Source organism: Eptatretus burgeri, chromosome 2 (assembly GCF_056783735.1).
Source record: "Eptatretus burgeri isolate ZD-2024b chromosome 2, Ebu_testis_v1, whole genome shotgun sequence".
Lineage (NCBI taxonomy): Eukaryota > Metazoa > Chordata > Myxini > Myxiniformes > Myxinidae > Eptatretus > Eptatretus burgeri.
The window spans coordinates 132,496,078-132,523,834 of NC_140962.1; the positions used below are offsets into that span (position 1 = coordinate 132,496,078).

Consider the following 27,757-nt stretch of genomic DNA (forward strand, 5'->3'; position numbering starts at 1 on the left):
CCCCAAATATTGCTTGGCCTATATCTTCACTCCTAGACATGCTAGCTTCATAATCTTGGTGTCTTGGATAGGGTTTATGGGGGCTTTGAGTTCAATTATGATGGTTATGAGGTGATTTGAGGTCAAGGTCATAGGTCCAAGGTCACCACAGGGTCATAAATGGCCTCAAACGGTCAATTAGCCAAAATAATTGAACTATATCATGTAGTACCACTTTATATGGTTTTTGTGGGTGTGGAATTCAATGGTGACATTCTCTTTTTTTAATTGGAGGTCATGATCAGGGTATAAAGGTCATGGCCAAGGTCATTTGGGTGGGCAATTGTAATGTATTTCAAGGAATATACTGTATATGAAACTCTATGGGTATACCCATAATTATAATGATAAGTTTAATATCATTAATCAAGTATGATAAGGTACTTACAGATCATATTTGTTTATGGAAATAAATTCTAATTAACAGAGCCAAATTGTCATTTCCCCCTAAAAATGCAGTATCGAATTACATTTCCATTAAAACTTCCTTTCGGATAAATTTCTGTTCATCAAACATAACATTTAACTTTACCATTATAAACTTTCAAATCAAATGATTAAGGATTTACATAATGTGTTGATCAATAAAAAGAGTCATTATACATGTATCTTCATGTGTTATGTCCCCCATTGAACCATGCTGGTGCCAAATCCATCATGCCATGTTTTGGAAAATAACTGGAGAAAAGTGGCTCTCTTGAGAGGTATGTATGCTAAAAGTTCCACCTATATCATAATGTAATACCATAGTCTCTAAATTATTATGTTATTTGGTCAAATATTCTATTTAAATTTAAACTTTTATTATATTAACTAGTTTGTGTATGGTGGCCTATAAGTGCCATACATTTCTGACTAAAATTATAGCATTAAAACAGAATGATACATATATTCAAGTCCAATGAAAATAACATTCTATGTAATGTAATATTAAGGTAGACTATGATTATATGATATCAAATAATTTTTAAAAATGCAAAAGGCATTCTTAGTTAAAAGTTATCAAATCTGTGTTGGCAGAATAACTGAATATGAACTTAGTGGTCTGTACATCTTGCCCATTATTTTCTTCTTTATTTTCAGGTGTTTCCCTGTATCACTGTGAACTTGCCCATGCAGTCAAGCTCTGAACACTTTCACCTACCTGAAAAAATGTCTCAACAAAAAGCTGCAGAAGTGAGGACTTGCATCATTTGCAAGGAGGGAGACTCTGTCAATAAGAAACTTGTTGATAAACATGATATATCACTCGTGAAAGATCGAAAAGAAAAGGTGGTGGAGCGGGCTAATCTCAGTGATGTGAACCTCAAATCACTGGCAGATCATTTCATTAGCCTGAGTCAGATTTACATAATGTCTGTTATCACAGTGAGTGTCGCAAACCTCTTGCAAACAAGACCAACTAAGAGATGTGTAGAAAACGTGCTCTTCCCCAAACACCAACTCTTTCTGATGCATCCTCTATCTCTGATGTATTACCAGTGATTCCAAAACGTGGAAGGCCATCAAAGACAGATAAATCTCAGGCAGCAAGGCCTCTTATAAGGCAGAAAAGTGCTAAAGTGCTTCCGAAGTAAAAGAAATGTATATTCTATTCATGTTCTTTTTGTCCAAAATCATTACAAGGGCTGCACAGAGTAGTATCAGATCCTATGGGTCAAAGGTCTATAGAAATCAAAGGGGCTACTGATGATGACTTGGTCAGATTGAGTCGAGCTGAACTGTCAGATCCTGGAGATGCAGCAGCATTAGAGAAATATTATCATCGAGACTGTCTTAAGTTTGCAGACAGACGTTGCAAGGAACTTGGAGATAGCGATGCATATAGACATGTGAGAAATGTGTGTGATGCTGAATTTGTTGTGTATGTGAGAGATTCCCTAAGTGTAGATGGCTGTGTCCTTAGCATGACTGAGTTAAATGACTTTTTTCTTGATCTGTTGAAGGAGAAGAAAATTCATGAGCAGAGAAGTGACAATCACAAGAATCACTTGAAGGAGTTGATTGAACAGCATGTGCCAGATGTTGAATTTGTTGAGCCTCCAAATTGTAGGCAGAGTCACAGAGTTATGAGGAAGAAGTCAGTGGGCCAAGCTGTTGAATTTGCAACTGCAGACACAGATGCATGGGTTCTAATAGATCTATCTTGTGCCCTGATATGAGGAAAGAGGTTCTTGGTGCAAGAGATTGGAAATTCACAGGTGACTTCAATGACTTTAAAAACCCCCCTATGCTAGAGTTCGTAATAACGCATATCATGTATGGCTCTGAAGCTAGAAGAATCTCAGGACAGCGTGAAGCAGAGGTGAAGAAGAATGTTGATGTTGTATGCCAGCTGATCGTGCAGAGCTCAAGAAGTCAGAGACAAGTCAAGTTGAAGAATTCTCATGAGTTCAAAAAGATAGTGGAGACTCCACTATCAATTGGCATTCCCCTGGCAATTCATTCCTGTGAACATGATCAAGAATGTGATGCATTATAGTATGCAATTGCTCTGGATTTTTTTGCCAAAATTAAGGTTTTATACTTGCACGTTATATCATGAGATGTGCCATATTTTGTTTTCAGCATATTTTTACCGACCCAAATGACCTTGACCATGACATTTATAACCTGATCATGACCTCCAATAAAAAAAGAATGTCACCATTGAATTCCACACCCACAAAAACCCATATAAAGTGGTATTACCCTATATAGTTCAATTATTTTGGCCGATTAACCTTTTGAGGCCATTTATGAGCCTGTGGTGACCTTGGACCTATGACCTTGACCTTAGATCACCTCATAACCATCATAATTGAACTCAGAGCCCCCATAAACCCTATCCTAGACACCAAGATAATGAAGCTAGCATGTCTCGGAGCGAAGATAAAGGCAGAGCAATATTTGGGGGGTCACCCCCCCCTAAAGGGCCCCCCAAAATACCCTAAAAGTTCACTAAAAAATTCAACCCCGAATTTTTCTGTGAATTTACCCCCTATAGTTGACAAAACTGCAAAAAAATCAATTTTGGCACAAAAATCCTACGAAAGTCATTTTTGTTACATATTGTTACGGTTATGGAAATTCACAGGACACCATAAAGGTATCCCAGAGATAAGTTATGTCAATAAGTCTGTGTTCAGATAGATTCCCCCACCGATGTTTAATGGGAAATTATTCGTGTGTAGGGCTGTGACTCTTCAGTGAGCCGTTTTTCTTTTGCTATCTATATTTTGGACCAACCGCTTCACAACAACCACCTCCACCACCAACATCGCTCTCATCAACCATCTCCACAACGACCACCACGACATCCCCTCACCACCTATGCCACAACAAGCAACGTCTCACCTTCATCTCCATTGCGCCGCCATCTTTGCGCCAGCCACGGCAAATTCCCCACGAACAACATCTCTGCCACCAGACGCGGGGACTCCTTCGTTGGGGCGAGGGTCAATTATTTCACCCACGTCCACTCTCTCCCAGCTTCGTGACAATTCGGATCAAAAGATCAAGAGGGGCGGAGCCAGCGGGGGGTCAGATGTGAGAGATCGGAGATGAAAACCTCGCCTCACGGATCCAATATAAGGGCGCGCAGAGACGCCAAGCGCGCAGTTGTGTGGAGTCGCGTTGGGAGCTGGGTCAGTCTGGAGTCTGCAGTCGGTGAAGAGCTGGAGAGAGTGGAGGAGACTGGAGCTAGGAGCGCGGCCTACCGTGCCATGCCGAACAGTGGGTCGCTGGAGAGAGGCCGGAGAGGAGTCGCCAACCAGCGGCATAACGGTCCGAGGTGATCGGGCCCCGGGACAGTCCAAACGACGCTGAGGAACGGACCCTGTAGCGCGGGCTCTTAAGAGAGCATCAACTCTGAAAGAGCAAAGGCCCGTTCATTCCTCTGAGGCGTTGTCGACTCGGCCCGATCGACCGGGCCGCACGACGAGGCCTGGGCCGAGCCACGGTCACGCAAGCTGTTGTGTAGACGGGACGTCGAGGAGCGCCCAGCGAGTCGCCACGAAGGCGACAGGTAACCAGCGCGGTCTCTCGGAGCTTTAGCGGTCTCCACAGCTCCATGACTTATAAAGACCCACGAGGTCCAGTTCTGCCCCCTTGCCTTTTCTGGGGTTTTTCTTTGCATGAATGATGTGGCACCAAGTCCGTAAAGTAGAACTGTTAAGTGAATGTGTGTACATAATAAATAGACGGTTGTAGTTCTTTGTCTTACTCGTGTTTTGTCCCATACATGCATTGGTTGCATACATGACTGCATGATTGCATATGTGCATTGGTTGTATACCTGACTGCATGACTGCTAACGGGTGTGAAATAAATGTCATGGTTTAAATGTTCACCCCTTCGTTGCGTCCTTTCCCTCATTGAACTGCCATAATTGAATTCGGAATATCGCTGGCTTTTTAATAGCCGATAAAAGAATTGGGTCCAACGGGGCTTCGCGATAATACCCCGCTCGGTTATCACAAAACGGAGCGAGCTGCTTAAGCGGCTCGTTTCCAAGCAGGCCCCATTGAGGTACAGTCTCTCGGTAGTCTGCCCGCGTGATGAATTAGGTAAATCGACCATTCGGTGATCGGACCCTGTAGCGCGGGTAGAGTATTGACAAGGCTGTGGTGTGATTAGGGACACACCCGTAGCTGGATTTCGGCGTTGTTCCGAAAGCTGCGACTAGGTTTGCCCGTTCGGTGGGCAAGAGCGGCCGCCATTGGCTAGAAGCAGTCGCCCGCACGCCGACGGGCGGGAAACCACAACAATATCATAGTGCACTATTTCACCCAAAAGGGAACAATGCCATTTTTCCTTTGTGATGATATTTGTCACTTGCGCTAATATTCTGGACTTCTGAGTTCTGACACCATCACCTGGGATATGTTTTCCATGCTTTCCAAGAAGCTTTTCTTGGAGCGTATGCAAGTTTAGGATTCGGGTTTTTCCATCCAAGAAAACAAAACACATTTGGGTTCCAGTTGAGCATCGGAATCGAGGCAGAGTTAAAAACATCATGCATCCGGTAGGCCAAACAAGTGACCAAGTCGACCCTTCTCGCAGGCCAGGTTCATTTATTACCACCGTCTCAAGTTACCTTTTCATCCATACTTGTCTGTCTGTGAGCAGGATATCTGAAAAAGTTCTGGACGGATTCGGATAAAACTTGGTGGATGGGTTGGGTGGGTGACGAGGACAAGCCGATTCGATTTTGGACGTCTGGATGCAGATCTGGTCAATCAGTGGGATCTAAAACTTGAACCGTTAAGCCTGGCACAGGTATGCGCTCTATCGAGTGCCTTTCTTGTATCTACCTGTTTTCAGGCCATTTCCTTTCGCTTTCTGCATGGATGAGAAAAAGGAGCGATGGAATTGATCCAGTTTTGTCCACTTATGAAGGTATTGTCCGTGAGCAATCTTCAGGCCTTGAGACATGACAGATTTTGTCGAAAGTGGTGGGTTGGTGCTGCGAGTCCAATGACTATAAGAAGGCTCCCTCCTCCACATCGTGGAAGCATTTCACATTTCATTGCAACATCCAACAGGTGAAATGTTTAGGGAGGTTTTTTTTTGCTCCTTTGAAAGTGCTGCATTAACCCTTCCATCGAGTTCAACTTTTTCACTAAGTTTTATATACAGATGGAAATGAACAGTGTTGCTTCCTCTGCTTTTCGCCCCCATTGCCAACAGGTTGGTGGTATTGCTGTCGCAGGACCTCTTATTATGTCTTACTTCCTCTGTCCTTTATTCTTCCCCACAATTGTTCGGTCAACGTGCTCATCCGGTCACTCGTACTTTGTTGCATTGGGTTGAGAGGATAGCCTCGAGGGGTAGAGGTATACACATGCACCTTTGAGCTCTCTAGCCTGCGTTAGAATCTCGTCTGCCTCCTCATTAATGGGTGTGACATCTAGCAGAAGGACGTTAAACCGAAGGATCCAGCTACCAGCACTGGTTGTTGGCGCATGTTAAAGATTCCTCGTCTTTCGTGAAGCAGGCGAGTCATTGCTAGCGCCCTGGTTAACTTCCAAATTTCTACCTTCACTGCTGGAGGCAAGTGTTGTGGTTTTCATGGAGGTTTCTTGACATCAAGTTAAACTGCTTATTGCAGTTGCTATCTGATGAGCAGCTTCTGGACGATGAACAAATTGACCAGGTGGTTCACATGATATATGTGAATGTCTTTCTTCAGTTACGAATGGCAACAAACACACACACACACACACACACACACACACACACACACACACACACACACACACACACACACACACACACACACACACACACACACACCTTTCATCTTCACGACATCATTCCCTTTTATGGATTGATTTAGATGGTGATACTTCCACAATCTTGGGTTGTCTCTCTCATCGATCCTTGAAATTTCTTCTTTTCATTGACCTTTCCCCTCTGCTAACTTGTACTATCTATGAATCGTCCTCATCTACCTATTATTGTTCTGTCTGTCTGCACCCATTATTTGTCTGTACCTCTGATCCTCCTATTGATTTGTTGCATGACCGGTAAGTTGACCTATTTTCCTCTGTCTTGCTCTACCATGAAACCCTAGACATTGGAAACAAACCTAAACATTGGGAGGAGCAGTAGTCAGAGAAAAGTAGTTATATAATAATAATAATAATGCAAGAAGGAGCAAATGACCCATAACCAATCATTTATTTATATAAAGCAAAAATAGTTCAAGCAGCAGCAAAATATTTGTGGAAGTAAAGCAAAATATTGGAAAGAAATAATCTGAAGAAAGATTAGACTTTCAAACAATAATTTTATAATTGTGATCAAACATTCAAACAAACAAAAAAAAAATAACGTTTTCACAACCTTTATTATTCATAACAGTATTTAAGACATCAAGACAGTGACACTTTCAGTGTTGGTACTGTACTTTTTAAAAAGAGAATTCCAAACTAAAAATGTCTGTACAGCAAAGAATGCAGTGTGTAATAACCATTTGATGGCTGGTTACCTAAAGCACCAACTGTTGCCTTGGGGTTTCCAAGATAAAGTGAACCTCAAACGTGAAGGTAATAATTACAGGAGTTAATTGTAGACTCATTCGTCTGATCACGCCTCGAAAACTGGGACCACACTGACACCTCAGCAATCGGTTGTGCAACTTTGTTGCATGCAACTAAATTGCTTCCATGCACCTTTCTGCAATGAGTTGCACCAAGTGGTTTCTCACGGTGGAGAGAAAGCGTAGAGTGATTATCATGTGTACATTTGCGAACGACGATTCATTGTTACAATCCTGACTGTGCAATTTGTTGCAGTAAAGAAGTGGTAAGTTAACAAGGAAACCTGGGTGTGGCCCACTCAGAGCTGTGACACTCAAATGAAACAGTTGCATGCAATTAACTCTCGTGATTTGATCACAAATTTGTGAACCTGACTGTGACTTATTTGGGTGAAGCAGGTGCATACAATTAAGTATCATGATTTGATCACAAATTTGAGAAACATGATGTGACTCACTCAGGTGATGCAGTTGCATGCAATTAAGTCTCATGATTTGATCACAAATTTAGGAAACTTGCTGTGACTCACTCAGGTGAAGCAGTTGCATGCAATTAGGTCTCATAATTTGGTTGTGAAACCAATTTCTCAGGCGTGGACCTAGATTAAGGGTTCCTTCTTTCAGAATGTCACAATGTGGTTGATCTAAATGTGTCAACCTCATCATTAATTATCAGTGCCACAGCATATTATTGGTGATTGTCTCTGCGTTTTTCATCCTGAGTATTCGACAATGCGACTTTATCTTCAGCGATTCTCTACACCACATAAAATCCTGACTGTGGTGATGAAATTAGGTTGGTGATCCAAGGTGACTTCTCAACATGTCTCCTCTCAGAAAATCAGTTGTTTGAGTAATGAGTGATTAAAAAAAATAAAAGTTCTGCATGCAGGTTGTTATGAGTGCTTGTCTGGGGTTTGCACTAATAAGAAGATAAAGTGGAGTCTTAAAGGCTTCATAGTCCATCACAAACTTGAGATAGACTGTTTGAAATGGAATCATGTTTGTTACACAGCACAACCACATGAAATAGATCCAAATTCTGTAACAAACAACACCCACACATTTTGTTCAATTTATTTTTTCCGACTGAGGATTGCATAATGACGTCAGAGAAAGTCATTTTTCAACTTGAGAAAAATAAAGTGTGGATTTGAAGGAGGCACAGGTTGACCTCAGCTGTGTGGTTATGTATTTGAAAAGATAGCCTAGAAAAAAAATGTTCACTCATCTTTGAGCTGTCGAGCCTGAGTTTGAATGTCAGACCGGCTATAAACTGCCATCATGGTGTTTCGCATGTAGGGTGATGCATCAATGTGTGCACCATTCATCAGAAGGACGTTAAGCTGGAGAGCCTCGTATGTCAGCACTGGTCATTGGTGAACATTAAACATCCCATGGTGTCTTTCGTAAAGAGTAGGAAAGTTACCACCGGGATCTTGAATTAATTGCAAATTATTGCCCCCATCGTGAAGACAAGCGGAGTGGCGACCACATCTTTGTTCTTAGCCTTATATAAAAATCGATTTCACTGTTTGACCCAACCACTTTACTGCTCTGGGACAGAATGGATGGATTGATTGTCAAGTGCCTGAAATATTTTGAAAACTTTGATACGTTTGTAATACCTTTTGCTTAAGCGCTGAAATGCAGAATTAATTGTATTCGGGAATGCAAAGAAAACGAGGTTTTCAATCTTTGTTTTTTTTTTTTTTGAAATGCACCCAAAAAACACATTTCATGAAAAACTTTTTTGGTTTATCATCCATCGCTCTTTTTATCTTCTGAACAATGAATCCTTCTGCTGTTAGTCTAAAAACGTGCAAATCCAGAATTTATCTTTTGTATAAATTCATATTTGCAATTGTTCTTCCATTTACTCTTGAAATGGGGGCATTTTGTTTTCATGAAAAGATAATGGAATAGGAGATGTGTCCTGTGCGATATTCTGAACCACCCCAACAAAGAGCCAGTGTGAAATGGTCACATGAGTTTTCACATTTTCATTTTAACACCAGCATACAAACATTAAAAACAAAAACAAAACCCAATGTAAAGCCAAAGGACAAGGAAAACTCAAACCTCTATGACTGCAAATGATAGAAAGAAGTGAAGGTAGAAATACAAGGTAGCTATAAAACAAAGGATGTAAGAAGAAGGTGTAGGGGGTGGGTGAGGTGGAGGAGTAGAAGGGGGAGGAGGAAGAGGAAGAAAGGGCAGCAAAGATAAAAGTCTCCGACAGGCCGTGCATTCATGAGCACAATGAGTGGAATAACCACTCACAAGGAAGGTAGAATTGAGAAGAAAACATCAATCGAGATGACTCACCAATCCAGGGAGAGGTTTCGACAGGGCATCATCATAGACCACCAGCCAAAAGGGACAGTATCCAACGGTCTCATTGGTTTTCAAAAGCTCACATTAACAACACGCAGTAAGTGAAAAATATATTTAAGTGAATTTAGAAAAGAAGAAGTAATCGATCTTTAAAACTGAGTTGTAGATCAATGCTTGTAGAGATCAGGAGGAGTTGAGAGGATAGGTGATGTTGAGATGGGGTTGAAGGTTCGAGAAAGAATGCAGGAGTAGGAGAGAAATGGACGAGGGAGTGTTAAAATAACTCATTCCACAACCTGGCGATGAGCCGTCGCCTTCGTAATCATGTATTGATTTTCCCCAATTCCGAACGGATGGCTGAGGATGGGGAGAAGGAGGGGGGGCAATGAGAACATAGGATGATACAGAAAAATAGCAATTAGATAAGAGTACAAATCTCATATAACAGGGCTGGCGACTGACAACATCGAAACCCTTTGTCCGTAGTTCAATGGCTTCATGCTCTCTGCTATGGGTTGGTGCCCCAGCATCACATCCGTCTCTCCTCGATTCTGTGGAATCGAACGCTCTCAAAATTATCAGAATCTCCCATGATGAGGCCAAAGAACAAGCAAGATTTGTTGCCCTCAACCGCAGGCAGGTCTGTGGTTTATGTTTTGAACCACCTCTTCTCCAACATTGCTCCCTCTGCTCTCTCAGTCCTCCAACCCCCATGACCTTCTGAAGGATGCACACATTCTTCAAGAATCCATCTCCTGGTTTAACTTCCAAAATTCAGGCTGACTGCACACCCCAACTCTTCTATTCCTCGCTTCTCCTGTCGCTGGAACCATCTTCCAAAGGCTGTATTGGCTCACTCTTCCCTCCAGGGTTCAAGCAAAAACTGCATCGCCATCTCTTGCCATGCCCATTCTGACCCATTATCTTTATTACTCCCATTAACCTTTCCTAACCCAACCATATTACTTGCTAATTTCAGTGTTTCTTCGGCTTCTCACTTTCCTCTTATCCTGTTTGTTCAATCCCTTGCTTTTTGTTCCACTGTCAGATCTACCTTGCTGTTCCGTGAGCCTCACTCCTGTAAGGAAAAATACAAACAAACAAACCCTGTGCTGTTCTGAACAGGTAGATTGTCACACCTGTGTATAATGAGTGATGGCTTCAAACAAGACATAGGAAAAGGCCATTTGGTCCATCAGTCATCCACAATATCGTATCGTAAACCAGTGCTCCAAGACCATTGATTTACTGATATATAATCAAGCCAACCAATAACAATTAACAATTCCAATGAAGGGAATCTCTATTGTGCCAACTTTATTATAATTGAGTCAGCTTGGTGTTTGCTTAGTGGTTAGGGTGGCTGGGTTAGGATCTTAGAGTCCAGAGTTTGAGCCCCATTGGCCACTGAATGAACACAAGGTGGGGTTAACTCAGCCTGTCATCCTTCCGAGGTCAGCGAAATGAGTACCAATGTATTGATGGAGGGGAACAGCATCAGCAGCACAGCCGCACTTCCAAGAAACGATGACTACCTGGCAGCCAAGCTGCCATACGCAACAACAGAACAGTATTATAATCGAGTATCACCATCCCATTACCTACCATTTTAACCGGGCCACGACCTAATGAGTACAGAACCATATAACCCTCATACAATCATCTACTTTGTCCATCATGAACCTACCAGCAATTATTTCCTCCTTCACACTCTGCAGCTCCTTCCGAAGGTCGTCCATAATGTCCTGCACATCGGTATGCACGTCATATGCACAGCAATAGTTGTCACAACAATAATATTTCTCAATGCATGTTCGTCATTTGACTCAAAAACAGGCTTCAGGAGGGGAAACTTGCACGGCGCGGTGAACAGTAAAGTATGATGCATTCTATACCAATTACCCTCACCAGAGGAGAGGGTATTGCATATATTGGTCTGTCTTGTATTTCTGTATGTCTGTATGTATGTGAGTATGATAACTCGTGAACACGTTCAGCTCGCTTCGCCAAACTTTATTAGAGGATTCTGAAGGACAAAAGTGAGGCTGTCAATGTTTTTTGAATTTATATGTCAAAGGTCAAGGTGACAGTGACGTCATTTGTAGGATTTTCATCATACCTGTCAGGATACCACCTGACGCCTTGTTGTTTGTTTGTCTATCTGTTTGCACAGAATGTGTGAATGTAGGCCACCATCGCCACCTGCTGGTAAGCCAGTATTACACGCTATCTCTTTTCAACCGAGTACCTGTATAAAGTTTGTACAATTACAATGCGAGCACGTCTATAAAGTACGTAATATTATAATGTGAGTACAGTTGTACCTTGCTTAGTGCTTCGGATGTGTTCCTGGAAAAGATTGCGATAATTTAAAATGTGCTAAAAAGGGGTCATAATACCATTGTCTATTTGTTGATGCATTCCCGACAGCGTTATTTCTTACACATGAGTGGTATATGAGGACTACATTGAGTTATCGGTAATAGCACTAATAATAATACTTCAGATGGTAAACATGTTATCTGATAAATACTGTAAAACAGATGGCAAACAGCAGCTTGGGGGGAATTGAAGGGCTGCCTGGTCGTCACCTCTTGTAGCGTCGCCACCGATACCGATGCTGTGCAAGTTACTGCACCGCTTAAACCTGTTGAACCAAACTTAACCAGATCTCCATCTTCTCTGACAAACTGCTCCTTGAACAAGCTAACTTTGTTTTAGTTACTGAAGTGGTGGAATGCACAAAAGCTTTAATCTTGTCTGCATTGTTGAGAATTGTTCTAATGGTCGACGTAGCCCAGTCGAATGCACGACCCACTTCCACCTGAATGTGCATACAAACAATGGTGGCAGGTGCATTTACTCGGTGAGTGCTGGATTTTATGGATTTTCTTCATTATTATTATTTTATTTTTTTTTAATAGAAAAAAAGTTCTCCATGACAAAGAGCTCAATAACTAATCAGAGTTCTACAGGGTACCGGCCATGCGAGATATTACCGTCTCTAAAGGATGTACGATTAAGAATCTGAAGTCAGTAAAGTACACATATTTATAACGTGAGTGCATCAATAAAATGTGTGCACTGTAAAATATGTAGGCGTTAGTAAAATATGTGCATCGATTAAAATATGTACGTACATCTATAAAATAAGTACAATGCTAGAGAGTTCATAGAACATGTTACCCTGCGCAGTGTTTAAGATTATACTTCAATTTAAATAAAAGAATGATTTTAAAGATCGTTTAAAAAAAAATTCTGGTAGGTTTATCGCTATTGAAGTAGTCTTACACACCACCCTTATATACCCCCCGATTTAACATGTCCAAGTACTGCAAAACTGTCTGTTCTTGGAAGCGATGAGAAGGCAATTTGTGTTCTGCAGTGTTCAAGTAGATAATTAAATTTAAATTAATGAAAAAAATTGTAAAGGTCATATAAATAAATTCATTCTGGAATTTACCGCCATTTTACCCAGTGTCGAAAACATCACCCTATATCTATCACATTACATTAGTTCTTCGTGCCTGTTGTTTGTGTCCTTTATGATGTCCTTAAAAACGGTAAGTTTCCTGTTTGGAATGATTTTCAATTTTGTTTGGTTGCCGAGCAGACAGAGTAAAAATAATATCTCGCTCGTCTCTGCGCTTGCACGATTGGGACGACTTCAGAGACAAAGTACTGTGAAACGGTAGGTTTGTTCTTTCTCGATATACAATGTACGTCCTCAATTACGTTTTACTGATAATAATGTAATTGGTGATAAAAGGGCAATTTAACAAGCTCACTTGTTGAAACGGTTGTAACATTCGTCGCCAAGGTTTTTATACAAAATGGCCTGAAACAAATCTATGATCTTGCAATGACTACGGAAACATTTAAAGAATCCTTCGCATGTGCACTGTCAAGCTCTTCTGATCTTTTGTCATCAACTTCAAGTAGTGGGGCAACTTAGCTAAATATAGCATAACAATTGTGCATTTTGTGAGGAAAGCACAAAATTTGGCACACTAGTAGCCTATCAAATTATGAACAGATTTGGATATTGGACCATCTCAAATTTTTTGATGGCAGTGGAAAATGGCTGCCACAGCCATCAGCGGCTGAATTTGAGATGACCCAATATCCAAATATGTTCATAATATGATAGGCTACTAGTGTGCCAAATTTGGTGCTTTCCACACAAAAATGCACAATTGTTATGCTAAGTTGCCCCACCAAAGTGAAATAAGTATGAATCAGTTCATTAACAAGATTCCAGTGAGAGAATTTATCGCATCTACGCAACTTAATGTCACAAACGATGACGAGATCACGACCGATATAATTGCACCTGTTTCAGACGGTTGTAGTCACAATTCCGAGACGAATCGTCACGACCACTGACATGTCGGCTTTCCCTACTTCCGCCACCCGTCTCCGCTGGCTTGACCCTAATAAAGATGAACCACATTTATGTTACAGAGAGAGAGAGAGATACACAGGCTGCTAAGTTGAGATAAGACAATGAATGCTTGCCTGTTTGTCATGTTTGCCGGAGAGTCTCTTCGTCTCCCCGCTCCATCTGATGAGGGTGGAACAAAATCAAAGGAAAGGCAATGACTGACCCGTTTGATGTTCTGATCAGAGTATTTAGCTCATTATACTGGAATTCCAGGTTGAAATCCCTTGTACTGTGTTGGTTTGTGCATTGTTTTCAAACAACCTTGTATCCTGTGTACAAGTGCACTAATGTCTCTCAACATCCTTGTCCTGTACGATTTACAGATTTACAGACAAGCCCTTTCATGAGGCTTTCTATCATGTTACTCACTACCATTCCTCCAGGAAAAAGACTCTTCTTTCCAAAATATCAAATGGTCGAAAAGAAAAACTCCAGTTTTGGCCCAATTTGTGCGAGTTACACTTGAATTTCCTGAACAATTTTTTTTTCACTGTTAGTGGTAGTTTTTATACAAAGAAAGGAATTGCATCCCAAGTCAAGTCAAGAATTATTGTTTTTTTTTTTCACCAAAATTCAGACAACTCCAAATGCAAAGACTCATGTGCTACCTACATCTCTGATGGAAACAAATAACACTTCAGCAGACAATGCAAGTCCATTGTTACGAAACCTGACGGTTTAAAATGGCACGATACAAAGCAATCGGTCTTCAAACTCTTTGAGAGCAAGGTGGGCAGGGCTTTTCAAAACATCTTTGGTCGACTAACTTCTGTAAATGGCCTCAATTATTCCCACCGTCTTGTGGGATTGGCAGTGGAACATATTTGGCACAAGCCTTTCACGAACAGGCTGGCCAAGAGTGAGGTTCGACTGAAGGTGGCAGGAATTTGTAATTTGTTCCGGGGTGCCGGCAATAGGCCGCCAACTCTTCGTAAAGGACACCGTGGGATCTTTAATGGTCACCAACTAATGGTGACCAACACCAACCAACATTAAACTTATACCTCATATACAGTAATGAAAAGTAATAAAAAAAAAAACCTTGGTGTGTCTTGAACTTGTGAACATTGTGTTTGTAAAACTATTTGAACACCACTCAAATTCTAGCTTCAGGCACTTGTTTGGCACGATTTATTATAATTGAGTATAATTTATTATAATGAGTATGGATGAATGCTTGATGGGATTCTCGAGTTTTCCCATTCTCACCTGCATTCTGCCTGATGTTATTGCTTTCTCCTTCATCCTGCAAAAGACAAATTCAATGAGGGCCTTGTTACTGTAGCAAACGATGCCCGATAGATAATTGTCTTACAAATGTTGTGCGTTCAACGTTATCGTTATTATCAGCTCGATTGGAACAAAATAACCTTACCGGCGTCTCAGCATTGTCCTGCGGCGATGATTTTCCAACAGTTTTCTGGCTGCAAGGTGGAAACGATATGGGGGTTAGGGGGAATCAGTTTGTGCAGACCGTCAATTTTGGCCCCATGTAAGGTTTGCAGGAAGCAACCAAGGAGTAAAAGCCGATTATAGTTTGTGACAACCATGCTGACCTACCGTTTTTTCAGCCTCTCGTGCATTTCTTGCATCAGGTCGCCTCCACCTCCCCCAGATGTGCTTGAACCGACACTGCTGCTTGATCCGCCACCTCCCGACCCCTCATCCGACTACAGGTTTAGATTCATAGAAAAAAGGCAAGGTGGAAAGGAGGGTGACAGTATTCATTATACATAATACATACATAATACATACATACATACATACATACATACATACATACATAAACAGACTCAGTGGCGTAATGGCTGGAGCGTTTGCTCTGAGTCTGGGAGGTTGGTGATTTAAACCCTATTCAAATCATGCCAAAGACCTAAAAATTGGTACATGCTGCTTCCTTGCTTGACACTCAACATTCAAAAGGATAGACAAACAACATAGACAAACAATGTTGGGAAGGCAGTGGCAAACCACCCTGTAAAACCATTGGTTAGAAACTGCTTCAGCAGCTCCAATGCTCTGCAAAAATTAAGGTATAATAGAAGGGGTCCCCGACGCTGCCCGGCTGGGTGGCGGACGTTTCGGGACGTGTTGGACATGGACAAGCAATGGAGTTATTGCTCTCATCGTAGTTAACTTTGCCTCTCATGGTAGAGGGGCCGGGGGCAGCACTGCCTGACCCCACATCCCAATATACACCTCATGGTGGCCTTTGGTGGCCTCAAAACAGACTTCAAAGCCAACCGGTGGTGGCTTCAAACTTTGCACAGATTCTGAAGTACCTACACCCAAAATGTGGGGCTGCTCAGTGCTACAGTAAGGCCATGAAAGAGTAACGTACACACGCACAAACAAACACACACAATTTGGACACTTGAAAACACACAAACAAACACTACACATGCAATTGGACATTTAAAACACACAAACACTTGAAAATATTTGTAAGACTAGAACGGCACTTGCTGGAGCGCATACCTCGGCGAGGCTGAACAGTTCACGTTTTGTATCCCACTGATGGGCCGGATCTGGATCCGGACCTCAACCAAAATCGAATTGGCTTGTTATTGTCACCAACCGAACTCACCCAACCAAAAATCTACCCAACCCAGTTTTGTCATAACTCGTCTATAATTTTTTTGAAATATCATGCTGCACATCGTTTTTGGCACTATCTATCAATGATGAAGAATCACTTTGAAAATTAAAAAAGTTCTCGTTTCCAGAATCGGATCTTCACCAACGTCGAATTGCTTCTTCCCGGTCACACACCCAACCTGTCAACCAAGTTTTGTCCGAATCCGTCCACAACTTTTTGAGATATCATGCTGTACATCATACTTAACCTCATCACTACTGCCCCCGACACTTTCCAGTGCTTGTATGGACTGGATTCTGGGGAGGATGTCGGAGAGATCAAGCTGCGGTGCATCATTTAGGAATGTCAAGATTTCTGACCTTGATTTTGCAGATAACTCTCGAGATCCTTTTGGGGGCCCTCGAGGTGCTGAATGAGATGACGGAGCCGCTGGGATTACGGGTTTCCTGGGTCAAAAGTAAGATCCAGGCTTTCAATGACATCTTGGATACTGCTGTCCTGTCTGTACCTGTTTGTGGTGAGGATGTTGAGGCCAGGGAGAGATTCACTTACCTTGGCAGTGATATTCATGGCTCTGCTGGCTGTGAGTCAGAGGTCAACAGACGTCTGGGTCGAGCCTGGGGAGTCATGGATTCACTGGATCATGGGGTGTGGTGCTGCCGGTACCTGTGCGGGAGGTCAAAGATCCGAGTCTTCGGGTCCTTGGTGCTTCCAGTCTTGCTCTACAGATGTGAGACTTGGACTCCAACCAGGGATCTGAGAGAGAGAGACTGAATTCATTTGGTACCAGGTCTCTTTGAAGAATCCTTGGCTATCACTGGTCAGACTTTTTGTCCAATGAGCGGTTGCTGAGAGAGACTCAAATGAGATTTGTTTCCTGCATTGTCCGTGAGCGTCAGCTGCTGCTGTCTGAACATGTGGCTCATTTTCCTGACGTGCTACGTGCTGACCCAGCTACGTCGCTCAAACCAGTGTCATTTCATACATCATGTCATGTCAGCATCCGTGGACAACTCATCGACGTCAAACATGTACAACAGGCAAGTTCTGTCTGTTCAGTACAACACGATTTCAGCTCCTGGTCCATCATACACATCTCACCAGACACCAACTAATGCCTTACACACAAACTTCCTGTCGTCATCCTTCTCCAATGCTTTGTATTATGGCTACACATAGATACCCACTGTTTTAACAAGCCCCGTTATGAGCTTATGGGTCACAAACTCAGCTCTGATTTTGTCAGTATACAAGGTATCTCACCGTGTACACTGACCTTACATCACCATCAAGTGGGGTTACAACCGCCAACCAATCAGGTTATTTCTCATCAAATCCAACGTACACTTATTCTATACCCACACATTCTGCAAGGACGTACAACACACATCCGGCAACAACACGACCAGTGTCTATGCATTCACGATTGGGTCGAGAAGTCAAGCCATCATTCATGCCAACAGTGATGCCTACCATGATGAAGATATAATATTTTAATCATTTTGATTAAAATAATTTTCATTATTATTATTATTCGACCCTTTTTTGGCCTTTTTCTGCTCAACAACCACTTGCCTGATGGACATTATTTTCAGCGCAGAAGCGACCCTCCATGGACAATAGTTTAATGATAATTGTGATGTAATAAGTCATGTGGTATGGCAACCATCTTGGATTAAACGCGCAACATTTAAAACGTTATATCTCTGAAACCGCTGATCAGAAAAAAAAAAAATTGAAACTTGGCACATCTCATTCTACTCCCAATGGGGAATAAAAGATTGTAGGGATGATGTCGTCGGTGAAGTGGTGGACCAGCCATAAGTGTTTCAATTGAAATTCTGCGTGCATGTCCAGGCTGTAACATTTTTACTAATTGAGCATTCGTCGTCATATTTTATTTTGAGATTGTGGAGAACACAAATCAATAAAATGTCCAATTTTCTTGAACTGACATTTTCATCGAGTTTAGCTTGAAGACAAAGCAAACATGGACAGGCTTTGCATTTTGAGATGATTTTTCTAGTTGTTCCCATTAATTTTTACAGTTGGAAATCAACAAATATTACAGAATGACGATTGCAGATGTTTCACTTCAACATCTGAAAACACTTTGGAGTGTTAACACTCAAAAAGGTACCGTCCTGAAAATGTCACAAAACTGAATTCATAACTTTAACCTTTCGTAACGCCGCACGTTCATTTTACACTGATTCTACAGTCGGTATTTACTCTGATTTGAACTGTGTGGATTTGTTAGCTGCTAAATCAACGTATTTCACCTGTATTAGGGAGAGTCACAACCAGCGTGATCATGATGCACTTCACTTGTATAAGGGAGAGTCACAACCAGTGCGCTGTCACGTTCACCACCCCAGAACCAAGGTAGAAAACAATATTTAAGCTACAGTTTCACAATTATCCAGATTATACTGTTATGTTTGTGGGGGTAGATGGAACAATCTAATAGGGAATATAGCATCGTGTAGACTTGCTTGGTCCGTGGACGAGTAGGAGGCATCTCGATGTGAGTAAGTAGGGAACCTGTGAGCTAAAGTGTTACATATCACCAAACAAGGGGTGGTGCGGTGTTAATTAGCCTCGGGAATAAGAATAAGTTCCCCAGTATGCGATTCCCCTCTGTGATTTTTTTCCCTATGTTTTTATATTTCAAGATCGGCAATAAAGGCGGGGAATGCGTCCCTGAAACCACAATGAATGGGCAGAAAGCCCCGCCTTCAAAGGTTGACAACAAGCGAATTCACACCCCCCCCCCCGAGGGACGATTGATGGGTGTGACATCAGAAGCTCGCCGAGCAGGAGAAGCCCCGCCTTCCCGGGTTTGGTGTGTGCAGGCCAGGTCCCGGAGGCAGAGGATATATATCGGCATGGTCGGAGTCAGGGAGAAAGGGAGGTTGCGCATTTTAAGAGGAAGAAGAAGTTGGCCTGTGCATTTTGTGGGAGCCGTGATCAGTCGGCTGGACATTTTGAGAGGCATCAGACTCAGTGGGCTTGTGCATTTTGTGCACTCATGATCAGAGTGGAGGCATGAGGTGCATTGTTTGGAGAGGCGAGAGTGGTGGTTGAGCGCACGCCGAGGAGGGCGACACGACCATTGAATTCGTGTTGAGGTGATTTGGCTCGCGTGGTGAAGTAAGACTCTGGCCTTTTGCTCTTGGTCGGGTGGGTGAAGATGATCGGAGCACACGGAGCCGTTGCACTGGGGCTTTGAGCCTTGATGTTAAGTGCCGCTCGCGGATTGCCTGCCGTGCTTTCGTCTCACTACGAGAGAACTGCCTCTTCCAATTCCGCAAGGATCAGCTCTGGGCCAAGATAAGTGCAGGAATAGTTAAAAAGGAAGGTTTTTTTTTCATTTGTGTTCCATTTGTCTGTATTTGAGTCTCTGTGAGAGGTGCCTCAACTGTAGTATTTATTTCCTTTATTATTATTATTATCATTATCTTTGGAATTATTGTCCGTTGTAAATATTCATTTGTCTTAATTAAATGTATTCCTTTGAAGAAACTGTAGCCGTGTGCTGTACCCCTCCTGGGTGGATTGCCTCTCCGCCATTACGCCCCGTTAACGCGCGTGCAGTAATCTCCGAGTTTCGGTTGTAGCCTTCAAGGGAGAAGCTTTGCCATCTGTCCAGGTGGGATTTAAACCCCCTGGACACAACGATACTTGCATGGAATGCTTAATACACCTTATTAAATAGTCACATCTACCAGAAAACTAGACACGATCAAATAAATAGGCATGAGCCTGACATGAAAGGGTGAACAACGACGTCAACTATCTGTGCCGTGCAATGCAAATCTGGTGTCACGTAATCAAAGCCACGGGTTGTGCTGAACGATCTTCGCTAATATGAGTAATCTTCTTCCCTGGATGAATTAACACAAGTGTAATGGCTTTTTGTAAATGTATCCAGTGGATGATTATTCACAGTCACTGTAACGGTTAAAAACGCTATGATATGGTATACTTTCTCCTGGTATGGATGTGAGCAAGAATGGCCTTATCTTCTGCTACACAACAGAAAGCCCCCCCCCTTCCCCCAGTGATGGGTGAGTATGTATTATTTATGGTCAAAAATACAGTTTCAGATGAAGCGAGTGATGTACTAAGGTACCGTACATAAAATACATGACACTTTGGGGTGGGGAGAGGAGGGTGTCAGAGGGACAATAATATCTTCATCTTCATGGGCACAGCCATTTTGGATTTCCCTTCACTACAACCGGATGGGTCAATTTAAAATGACCTTGCTCTCGATTGAATTCTCCCAAAAATTGGCAGGGCTTCTGTTTAAATCACTCATTGGTCGCCACGATTTGGCATTTCCGAAAAGAAGTTTGTAAAATTTGGAGGGAGCTGAAGGGCAACACCATCTCATTGACTGAGCCGTCGGATGCCACCGATTGAAAAAACGCTTGCAGAATGGAAGCTGATCAAAATTTTTAAAAGGCGACATTGCTCTTGTTCACATTGAAGGTGGGGGTCAACCAAAGCACCACTGGGCATCATTGGGAGGAGTTTCGGGGGGGGGGGGAGAGTCAAAAAAATGTTAAAAAACAAAATTTGTATACAGCCCCTATACACCTCGACTACTGCTGCAGTTGCTGGATCTGTCCAATGAACAAAACAAAGCAGTATGCAGCAAGAAAATACAAATAGACACGAATGTGTCGATGGATATGCCTCCACATATGCTACATGTCAACCCACTGTTATGTTTGATCTCAATTTGAGGTCACATGAAATATTAAATGGCACATCAAAGAGAGCATGAGAGAGAGAGAGAGAGAGAGAGAGAGAAAAGAGACGAGTCAAAGAAAGTCAACATCACATGCTTCAAACTTGAGTTATGATCTGCAAAATGATTTTCAAAGAGTACATTTTCCTTTCCTTTCACATTCAGCACATGGTTGCATCATTTACTGGGGGCATGGCTGTTTCTGAGGATGCAGAAAGGGCACATGACTTTTGACCTTTCACCTGTTGACCCCAAATGGAATAATTTCATCCTCAGTAGTATAATCTACGCTTGTGAAAGGTTCGGTTGAAATCCCTTCAGTGGTTCACATGTTATCATGGTAACAAAAACCCGATAACGGGCGGATGAAGGGACGCATGGACAGACAACTGGATGGACAACCCAAAAACATAATGCCTCCAGCTTCCTGCTGTGGAAGCAGAAAATAGGACAAAGCAGAACGGCACTCTTCAACGGCGCGACGTCGACAGATATGCTTCCGCCCACATTATTCTTGAAAGCTTTTATGTTAAAAAAAAATATGGCTGCAGAACTACGTGACCGATGCCGTCATCAATTTTTCCCCCATACAATAGAGCCCTAGATGACCCTCAAAAATTTTCATACTGATGGGATAAAGCGTTCAACGTATGCAACTATGACGTCATAACAAAGCCACCCATGACATCATCAATAAAAATCAAACATTTCCCATGCGGAGGTACTTCACATGTGCCAAGTTTAAATTGTTCCCATGGAGCAGTTTCAGAGAAACAGAGGTCCAAAGTTTTTCCTTTTCTCCAACATGGCCACCACACCACATGACCTATGACATCATAATTATCGTTTAAATATTCTACAGGAGTAGTAGCACCTATGGTAGAAATTTCTTGTTAATCGGATTAGTGGTCGCAGAGAAAACAGAGAAAACTAGAGGGGGAGCACTCGGGAGAGTGCAAAACGTCCGCCGCCAATACTGCTGGGTCACTCAAGTGAACCTTATATCTTATTCATTAAATATGATGTCAACAGTGCTGACAGAGTTATAGTTCTTTTCTCCATTTTTTTTTGGGGGGGGGGGGTTGGAAATCACTTAAAACATATAAAAATGAAAAAAAAAAATCGAAATTTTGTTGAAAAAAAAAGTTGCAAAATTTTTTTTTCTCTCACAATTTTTTTTTGGGCGGGGGGTTGGAAATCACTTAAAAGATGTAGAAATGCAAAAAAAAATTATTTTATTTTGGGGGGGTAACAATTTTTTTGGGGGGGGGGTTGGAAATCACTTAAAACATGTAAAAATGCAAAAAAGAAAAAAAATTCAAACTATTTTTGGGGGGGGGTTGGAAATTACTTAAAATATGTAGATATTCAAAAAAACAATTTTTTTCTCTAACAATTTTTTTTGGGGGGGGTAACAATTTTTTTTGGGGGAGGTTGGAAATCACTTAAAACATGTAGAAATGCAAAAAAAATTCTCTAACAATTTTTTTTGGGGGGGGGGGTAACAATTTTTTTTGGGGGGGTTGGAAATCACTTAAAACATGTAGAAATGCAAAAAAAAATTCTCTATTTTTTGGGGGGTGGGGGTAAAAAAATATTTTGGGGGGGGTTGGAAATCACTTCAAACAGGAAGAAATGCAAAAAAAAAAAATTTTTTCTCAATTTTTTTTGGGGGGGGTTGGAAATCACTTAAAACATGTAGAAATGCAAAAATAAAAATTATTTTATTTTGGGGGGGGTAACAATTTTTTGGGGGGGGTTGGAAATCACTTAAAACATGTAAAAATGCAAAAAAGAAAAAAATTTCAAACTATTTTTGGGGGGTGGGGGTTGGAAATTACTTAAAATATGTAGATATTCAAAAAAACAATTTTTGGGGGGGTAACAATTTTTTTGGGGGAGAGGTTGGAAATCACTTAAAACATGTAGAAATGCAAAAAAAAAAAAAAATTTCTCTAACAATTTCTTTTGGGGGGGGGTAACAATTTTTTTTGGGGGGGGGTTGGAAATCACTTAAAACATGTAGAAATGCAAAAAAAAAATTCTCTATTTTTTTTGAGGGGGGGTAAAAAAACATTTGAGGGGGGTTGGAAATCACTTCAAACATGTAGAAATGCAAAAAAAAAAATTTTTCTCGAACAAATTTTTTTTGGGGGGGGGGGACCAAGTCCAAAATTTAATGGCATGATCCTTGGACCATACCTCACCCTCCCACCAAGTTTCGTCGAAATCCGTCGAGGAGTTTTTCCGTAATACTGTTCACAAACAAACAAACAAACAAACAAACAAACAGAATGGGGTGAAAACAGTAACCTCCATCCATCTTCGAAGATGGCGGAGGTTAACTAGAAGGGCACTCGGTGGAGCGCATACCTTCGCCACGTAATGCCTGATCCACAAGAACGTATCGGGCCCAATACATTTTTTAAATTTCATGCTACACAGTACTGGATCGTTTTTGGCCCCATCTCTCAATGGTGAAGAATCAGTTTAAAAAATTCTAGTCATCAGATCCGGATCCGGATCTTCACCAAATCTAATCAGCTCGTCCTCGTCACACACCCAACCTGTCCACAAAATTTCATCCGGATCCGTCCACAATTTTTTTGAGATATCTTGTACACAAACAAAGAGACAAACAGACAGAAAGGGGGGGGGGGGTGTAAACATAACCTCCTTCACCTTCGGTGGTGGAGGTAATTAGCATGGACGGACGAACAACCCGAAAACATAATGCCACCGGTGACTTCGTCAGCAGAGGTGTAAAAAACCTGACAAGCTTTGTTGGGAAAAAAAAAATGGTTTGACATCATGTTGGTATCAAACTATTTCAAGTTTGTATAACCGATTAGAGAAGGACCAAGTAAATCCTAATAATCTACCTCTTCCACACCAGATCAACATGATTGGTATTGCAACAACAATGTATCCAATACTGCTCCTTAAAGGTTAATGGACTCCTATTTGGCAACCACATTTACCAAATTCATAATACGGTTCACATACATATATCGCACAAAAATGACAGAATTTTTACTCTTCTTCATCTACCAGTCTCCATCCACACATGGAAATATCTCCCAGAGAGCTCATAATTTCAAGCTTTGAAATAGACATAAAGTACAGCGTTTCTGGCATCTCACTTGGCATACCTTGGAAACCTTTTTCAACTTTGCTGAAGCCAAAGCAGCTGCGAAATCTCCAGAAGAATCTACAGCTCCTTTTCCAATCACTGAAGAAAGCGGTGGAGGTTTTGGAGGGGCGGGAACCCCACCACCCACAATGGACGACAATGGGGGAGGTGTTGGGATCCCAGAGGAGTTAGGAAGAGGAGGAGCAGGTGGAATTTGAGAGACAGATTGAGGTTTTGGGGTAGCATGGTGTGATGGCGTAGCTTGTGGAAGGGGAGGTGCTTGTGGTATCGCCGATTGTCCTGTCGCATAAAATGCCATCCTGAGATCACAACCAACCTAAACCCGATCACATTTAGCCAGTGAGTATTGCAAGCCTGATGGTCTTGGTACACCGAGGGAGCATGGTGTGCGATTATGGCGAACACGCTTTCCAACACGATTCTGGAATGCACTCTACCGAGAAACTGCATCTCAAATTGTCCTGCCTGTTTCATCGAAAAAATGCCTTTGCCAATAAGTACGCGACTGGAGCTTCCTGTTTTGATTGTGTGCGTCAGTGCTGGAAAAAATCTATGTGTGTGCCTCCTTAGAGTACATGAACACTGTATATCATACGCACTATAATTTGAGAAGTGTCTGTTTGTGTTTGTGTTACTTCAAACACTGAAGGTGGATGGAGGTTATGTTTTTACCCTGTTTGTCTGTCTGTCTGTCTGTCTGTCTGTCTGTCTGTCTGTCTGTCTGTCTGTCTATCTCTCTCTGTGTGCAGGATATATCAAAACGTAAAAGACAGATTCAGATGAAATTTGATGGACAGGTTGGGTGTGTGCTAAGGACGAATTCATTCAATTTTGGTGAAGATCCGCATTTTGGTTGAGGTCCGGATGCAGATCCGGCGAATCAATGGAATACAAAACGTAAACTGTAACTGTTCGGCCAGGTGGAGGTATGGGCTCTACCGAGTGCCGTTCTCATTCTCTTTATCAAATGCTTTGAGGTTATAATTAAAATAAAAAGCACTAGATAAAAATTTAATCGAAATGAACTGCAGGCAGCGTATTATGAAAAGGACATCATATAAGCATCATAGAACAGACCATGCTCCCAGTCTACCATGGCATCATAAAGGTTCCACACGCCTGACACCAACAAGTAAAAAAATATACAAAATGTCATAACCCCCGTTGTTTCAGTAATTTTGCTGTACGGAGTGAAAGGGCTAGCTCATATTTATATACAATGAAAATGGCCACCAGTCTCCCAGTCGACCATCTTTGATGAGATTGCAAAAATAAAAATAAAATAAAAAAGAGTGAGGGCCATGTGTCTGCCATCATGTACTGTGTTTGTGCCAAGTTTGTACAAAATTGGACCATGGATGTCTGAGAAATGGTCGGGGACATATTTAAGAAAATGGCCAATGGCCGTCAGTTGGCCATCTTGGAGCTGATCTCGACAAAAAATGATGTGTATGTGTAAGCCATGATTCCTTATGTGCGTGCCAAGTTTGAACAACATCGGTAAATGCTTGTCCGAGTAATGGTTGAGGACGTGTTCAACATCGGGTTTTTTTTAATAACTAAAATGGCCGCCAGTCGGCCATCTTGGGTCTGGATTTGGAAAAAAAATGACATGCATATGTATGCCATCATGTGTTGTCTTTCTGCCAAGTATGAATAACATTGTCCATACATGTCGGAGATACGGTTGTGGATGCTTGGATGCACGGACGCGAAAATCGAAACCAAATCCATAAGCCCCCATTTCGGACTAAGTCCAACGGGGGCTAATGAGATTTTTTTTTTTTTAACTACCAGGGCGAAGCATCACAGAGAGTCATTAAAACCAAATTTAACTTTCGAAAATAAGAAAGTGAAGTCATAGCAGAAGGTTCTTGCACATTTCAACGTCACTCACCTGTTCTCTGCTCAGCACTCTCTGTGGCACACGCTCTGCAACCAATCAATCACGTACAAGTTCCAAATGGTATTAGTCAGGCAAATTACAATCACTATTCTTGTTCATACCTTAGGAAAAACGAAAGAAAGTTACATTCAAAATATTAGATTTGTATCTGGCAAATTGGATGTTTAAATACTGTACATACTGTTAACACCCTGCTATTCGTGGGGGATACGTTCCTAAAAAAAATGCCGTGAATGTTGGGTTCGCGAATGTCGGGTTCGCGAATGTCGGAGCATTGTTTAAAGACATGTTTTGTTTTTTTTACTTGGATGAGGTTTGTGGAAGAGCAATTACACAGAACAAATCAGGGCACAACAGAACAAAGGGAACAGCAGGAGAAAGGGAGAAAGCGGTCGGAGACCACCAAACAAGGGATGCAGGTAACGGTGAGGGGTAGAGGAGAATGTAAAGGGTGGCATATATATATATATATATATATATATATATATATATATATATATATATATATATATATATATATATATATATGTGCAAAAGTGTGTTTGACCAGTTTGTGAATGTGTCAAGGTCTGAGGAGAGAGAGAAGAGGATGCTGCTTGTCTGTCTGAAGGATGGGATGGGAGATGTCACGGCAGAGAGTGGAGTCATCAGCAAAGAGATAAAGAGGGATTTCTAGAGAGTCATTGAGATCATTGATGAAGATTAGCAATAGGATGGGGCCTGAGAACACAGCCTTGGGGTACTCCAGCATTGACAGGGAGAGGAGATGAATGGGTTGAGAGCCACACGTTGTCTACGAGGGTGGAGGAAGTCAATAATATGAGTGGAGCTTGTCTTTGATTCCAGAGGCAGACAGTTTGGAGAGCAAGGCAGGAAGCTAGACTGCATCAAAAGCTTGATATCTCTCTCCCACCCCTCTCCTATCAAAAGCAAAAGAGAGACGGCCTTGATGTTGTATCCGATATTGAGGGCCTCCACCATTGTTGGGAGAGTAGAAGCCGCATGTCCAACGTGGAGTGACCAGGTCTGACTTCAAATTGATGATCTGAGATGAGGCCGTTGGAGAAAAGGAATGATTTTATGTCAACTGTGATGATGGTTTCCATGACCTTGCTGACGACCGGAAGTAAGCTAATTGGTCTGGAGTTAAGGGGATCAGTTTTTGCACCTTTTTTTATGTAATGCAGCGATGTTGGCTGATTTCCAATTTCCCAGGTGGATAAAAGAGACCAATCCTGAAGTGTATTAAAAAAATGTGAATGTCAAAGCAGGTCACACTTTGTAACACACGAATACACGGGGTCCGCGAATAGCGAATCCGTGAATAGCGGGGTCTGACAGTATCGACTAAACGGCACACAGTCGAGTCCCTGACTCAAGTGGTAGTGTCTTACACCTGGAGATCAGGTGACATGTTTGTCTAAAATTCCATCACTATCAATATTTGATACAAAATATTGATACAGCCTACAAAAGTCCCACTGCCAGAATATAT

General features: G+C 41.9%; 1 protein-coding gene, 1 long non-coding RNA gene and 1 pseudogene across 4 annotated transcripts in view; 2 read left to right on the forward strand and 1 right to left on the reverse strand.

Moving 5' to 3' along the window:
* LOC147033175 (uncharacterized) overlaps positions 1-27,757 on the forward strand; it is a 388,661-nt gene that overhangs the window by 194,944 nt on the left and 165,960 nt on the right. The window lies entirely within an intron of this gene.
* On the forward strand, positions 166-4,329 carry LOC147033181 (uncharacterized; annotated as a pseudogene).
* Positions 6,684-27,757, reverse strand: part of LOC147033182 (vasodilator-stimulated phosphoprotein-like) — a 62,233-nt gene continuing 41,159 nt past the window's right edge. For all 3 annotated transcript variants that reach the window (XM_085871304.1, XM_085871306.1, XM_085871305.1), the window contains 9 exons: positions 26,254-26,288; positions 24,355-24,635; positions 15,405-15,514; positions 15,220-15,268; positions 15,054-15,090; positions 13,919-13,964; positions 13,734-13,833; positions 11,088-11,145; positions 6,684-9,757 (listed from right to left, as the gene is read on the reverse strand). In XM_085871304.1, the coding sequence (XP_085727430.1) occupies positions 9,723-9,757; positions 11,088-11,145; positions 13,734-13,833; positions 13,919-13,964; positions 15,054-15,090; positions 15,220-15,268; positions 15,405-15,514; positions 24,355-24,635; positions 26,254-26,288 (751 nt within the window). In that variant the 3' untranslated portion in view covers positions 6,684-9,722. The remainder of the gene's footprint in view (positions 9,758-11,087; positions 11,146-13,733; positions 13,834-13,918; positions 13,965-15,053; positions 15,091-15,219; positions 15,269-15,404; positions 15,515-24,354; positions 24,636-26,253; positions 26,289-27,757) is intronic.